The 4,394-nt window shown below is 38.4% G+C and overlaps 1 protein-coding gene across 6 annotated transcripts; it reads left to right on the forward strand.

Annotated features, from left to right (window-relative positions):
- On the forward strand, positions 409–4,394 carry LOC107630919 (filament-like plant protein). 6 transcript variants are annotated; one of them, XM_016334206.2, is made up of 6 exons: positions 409–685; positions 889–954; positions 1,314–1,600; positions 1,895–2,105; positions 2,455–3,794; positions 3,910–4,394. In XM_016334206.2, exons 3-6 carry the CDS (start codon positions 1,490–1,492, stop codon positions 4,246–4,248), a joined length of 2,001 nt encoding a protein of 666 aa, XP_016189692.1. In that variant the 5' UTR covers positions 409–685; positions 889–954; positions 1,314–1,489; the 3' UTR covers positions 4,249–4,394. The 6 variants fall into 6 exon arrangements, with proteins under 6 accessions (XP_016189692.1, XP_016189694.1, XP_020974934.1 ...); XM_016334208.2 differs by having other exon boundaries at positions 1,485–1,600; XM_021119275.1 differs by having other exon boundaries at positions 895–954.

The raw sequence follows: 4,394 nt of genomic DNA on the forward strand, positions 1-4,394 counted from the left end.
ACGATAAAATAATAAAATATTATTTAAGGTAATATAATAGAGAAGTACATTATGTTATGTCTTTTATTCTTTTGTATTCAAACAGTTAACAATAAATTCTATAATAATACTGAACAATAAGTCAATAACACCAATTCCCCATCATTTTTTTTTTCAATAGTATTTTAGATTATCTTAAGGTTAGTAAAATAATTATTGGTTTAATTATTGCAATCTCTCTCTATCTTTGTTATGTCTCTCTCCTTCTGAATGCTCCTACCAATGGGCGGGAATAACGCCGTCTTCATTTGAAAAATGAAAAGAAAGAATTAATTAATTTACTTAGCGACCAAATCTCCGTAAAGTAATAATAAGAAGGAAAAGAAGATGAAAAATCAGCTACCTCAGTTTTTCCTCTCTTTCTCTCTCACACTCACATTCACATGGTCCTACACACATCTGTCTCACATATAAACTTTTTCCATTTCCTCATTGTTTGTATGCGTCTTTTGTTCTTTTTATATATTTTCGATTAGGAAGAAACGTGTAGGATAATATTTCTGAATCTTGTATTAGTTAGTAGCGTTGTTGTTTCTTCCCATGATGTCCCTTCCCTCCCTGCAATTCCTGACATTCCTTCTCCGATCCCCGGAACTTGTCTCCCCCGTTCTCTCTCTTGGTGTACCTTCTTCACATAGCAAGCAAGGTACTATGATTCTAACTCATCATCACACATTCATTCATTCTTGTTCTTGTCTTTCTTGAGTCGTGGCTCTTTTTATTCAACCAAACTACTCATCAATGCAATCTTCTCGCTGATAGTTGAAGTGGGTCACACTCTCTTGCTTGATTCATTCAGATTTTTATTGATTCTTTTTTTCTTTCTTATTTGTTGGCATGATGCTATAGGAATAGGACTCTCTTCAATGTGATTGTGTTGATTGAATTCAATGGCGTCATATTGGGGAGTCTTTGGTAGGTGCTTATCTGTCAGAAGAGTTGTTACAATTTTGAGTCTAAAGTAATACCCATTAAAAAACACCCCAACAGAAAAATAAATCATTTTTTTTTCAATGGGTATTGGTTACTTGCAAATTGTAATTCTCTATTACGTGGTGATTCCTTTCATGCTTCAATTTAAAGCACTGCCCTTTTATGAGAAGCATCACTACAAGTCAAAAATGGAGGTAGATAGATTGATGATTTGTGATGGGAATTGGGAAGTGAATTCTAAGCAAAGCGAATAACTAACACTGTAAAATTTGATTCTTGATTCATTCTAATGATTCCTTTTTTCCCCCCTTTTTTCTTTTCCATGTGTGTTTTGCTTGCAGAATTTGCCAGCTAGATAATTTTGAATTATGATCAGAATCATGGCAATCATCTTGAGTGCATTTTAGATCCCAGATCAAGTTCTCATCTTTCTTTTGGGTTGTATAATGATGCTTGAAGATAAGATAATTGTGAGGGAATAAGAGGGAGGTTCTGCTTTTGTATACCTGTAGGGTAGATGGACCGAAGGAGTTGGCTATGGCGCAGGAAGTCATCGGAGAAAAGTCCTGGCGAAACGGAGAGTTCGGGATCAATATCCTCTCTTTCAGAGAGATTCTTTGATGATCAGGTGGGCAATGGAGATTTTATACAGTGCTACAAATACAATTGACCCTGGTTTCACCCTTTTCAATTGCACGGTTTGCTGGATTCTATTTTGATTGATCCTATTGGATGTGGCTGTCTTATTACAAAAGGCTTAGTTTTAGAGTATTAGAGACTTGAGTAATTGTTCCTTTTTCCGTGTATGGAGGATTTCTCGTTAGAATGTCCTCTTTGTTAATATCTTTGATTGATCAGATTATTGTAAATTTGGAAAACAATATGATGACTCTAGTATTCTTTTTTGTCACATGTTGGTAAGGTGTATGCAACCCAAGCTACTCAATCACCAGAAGTCACATCCAAAGCTCCACCACCAAATGAAGAAGAACATAGTACACCAAAGAAGAATAAAGAAGAAGGTACTGGTGTGAAGGCTCTAAATGACAAACTTGCAGCCGCTCTCCTTAATATTAGTGCCAAAGAAGACTTGGTAAAACAGCATGCTAAAGTTGCTGAAGAAGCTGTCTCAGGTATTTGTTCATTGCCCCTTAATTCCTTGCATGTCCAGTGGAAGTAGTGCTAATTCAAATGCTTATAATGTGACATGCATTCAAGTCATAGCTTGAAAGCTCAAACAGAAACTTCAGGAGATCATGGGGGGAAATTTTCTGGGGAGAGATTCTTCAAATCATGATGCCAGAGTAGTGTTTTCCTTGCTTTAGGACAGTGTAATTATCTGCTTCTGCTTGACCAAGGTGCAGAAGGGGCTATTGTGTGGTTTAACCCAAATTGTGTGAAAAGCTGTCTCTTTTTTACCCTGCTATTGATATGTTAGTCAATTGGCTAAATGAAATCTGCATTGGCATTGTATTTTTTCAGGTTGGGAGAAGGCTGAAAAAGAAGTGGTGTCTTTAAAGCAACAACTTGACACTGCAAAGCAAAAGAACTCAATTCTTGAAGACCGAGTTGGTCATCTTGATGGGGCACTCAAAGAGTGTATGCGGCAGCTTCGACAAGCTAGAGAGGAGCAAGAGCAAAAGATTGTTGAAGCTATGGCAATTAAATGTCATGACTGGGAGCGGAAAAGAGCTGAGCTTGAGGGAAAGGTTGTGGAACTCGAAGCTTCACTTCAAACAGCTAAAGCAGATGCTACTGCATCAATTCGTTCTGACCTTCATCAGAGACTTGAGGCTATGGAGAAAGAGAATTCAAGTCTTAAACTTGAGCTTGAATCTCGGCTTGAAGAATTAGAATACAGGATTGCTGAAAGGGACTTAAGTGCCGAGGCTGCTGAAATTGCAAGCAAGCAACATTTGGAGAGTGTCAAGAAGGTTGCTAAGCTTGAAGCTGAGTGCCGTAGACTGAAAGCAATTTCTCGAAAAGCAATTCCCATTAACGATCACAGGTCTTTGGCTGCATCTTCAGTTTATGTTGAGTCATTCACAGATAGTATGTCAGATAGTGGAGAGAGGCTACTTGCAGTTGAAAATGACATGCGTAAATTAGGGGGCTGGGAGATCAATGAACACGGGCCAAGCCGTAGCGAATCATGGTCATCAAATTTAGTAACGGAACTTGATCAATTAAAGAACCAAAAGGCTAATGGGAAAAGCCATATGGCCCCTTCAACTGAGATCAACCTCATGGATGATTTCCTTGAGATGGAAAAGCTTGCTGCATTGCCGGATGCAGAAAGTGGAAGCAATTCTGTTAAAGCAATCAGTGTTTGCCAGGGTACGATGAAAGCTCAAGTTGAAGCCACCATTCAAAAGAACAGTGAGTTGGAAAAGATGCTACAGAAAATGGAGGCTGATAAACTTGAAGTACAGACTAGCTTAACCAAGTGCCAAATGCAGCTTGAGGCATCACATAGTCGGATTAGAGAAGCAGAGTTGAAGGTAACAGAGCTTCGAACTCAGTTAGCTCTTGCCAACAAATCAAATCAAGAAACATATGAAGAACTAAAAGCAACCAAAACTAAGAAGGAAGTAGCCGAGTCAAAACTTGGAATTGCTCAAAGTGATATAGAAGAGTTGGCTGCAAAAATCTGTTCCTTGGAGGAAAAGATTCAGAAGGAGCAAGCTTTGTCTATGGAGAACTCGATCAAGTTCCGGAGACTGGAGGATGAGCTTTCAAAAACAAAGCAGGAAGTTCAACTTCAGCAAGACACCGCAGCTTTGCAAAGGGAAAATGTTAATCGCAAGTCGAAGTTAAAGCAGGTCAGTTTGTTAATCCTTCTTGCCATATACTTATTGAAACTTAAAAAATAGATACTAATTGAATAATATCTAGCATGTGAAAATGAAGTAGAGAATTTGGCATCTTGTAATGCAGGAGAAGGAACTTGCATTGGCTGCTAGTAGATATGCTGATTGCAAGAAAACCATTGCATCTCTTGGACAGCAGTTGAAGTCCCTTGCAACCTTGGAAGACTTCCTACTTGATTCAGGCAACATTAATGAGTTGACTAATGAAGTTACACAAGCTCAACAAAATGGTGTTGAACAATTGAAATTGCACCACACTGATATGTGTCTGTCCAAAAGAGGTTCCGAGTCGCCAATTTCGCTTAATCCAACATCCATCGCCAACGAGAAGAGCCGCCATAATAGTAACCTTGGTAAGTTGGTTCCCCCTAGAAGCAAGAGTGTAAGCAGGCGAGGAAGAATCTGAAAGGCTGAGTTGTAAATTTGGTTCATTCATTCTTGTCTCCAAATAGCAGTGCTTGAAGAAGCAAATAAAAGTTGGAATTTTGATATATGGTTTATGATTTTTGAGCCTGCTTCAATTACTCAATTCCATGTACCGTCCTTAACTAA

This window comes from Arachis ipaensis, chromosome B03 (genome assembly GCF_000816755.2).
Source record: "Arachis ipaensis cultivar K30076 chromosome B03, Araip1.1, whole genome shotgun sequence".
NCBI lineage: Eukaryota > Viridiplantae > Streptophyta > Magnoliopsida > Fabales > Fabaceae > Arachis > Arachis ipaensis.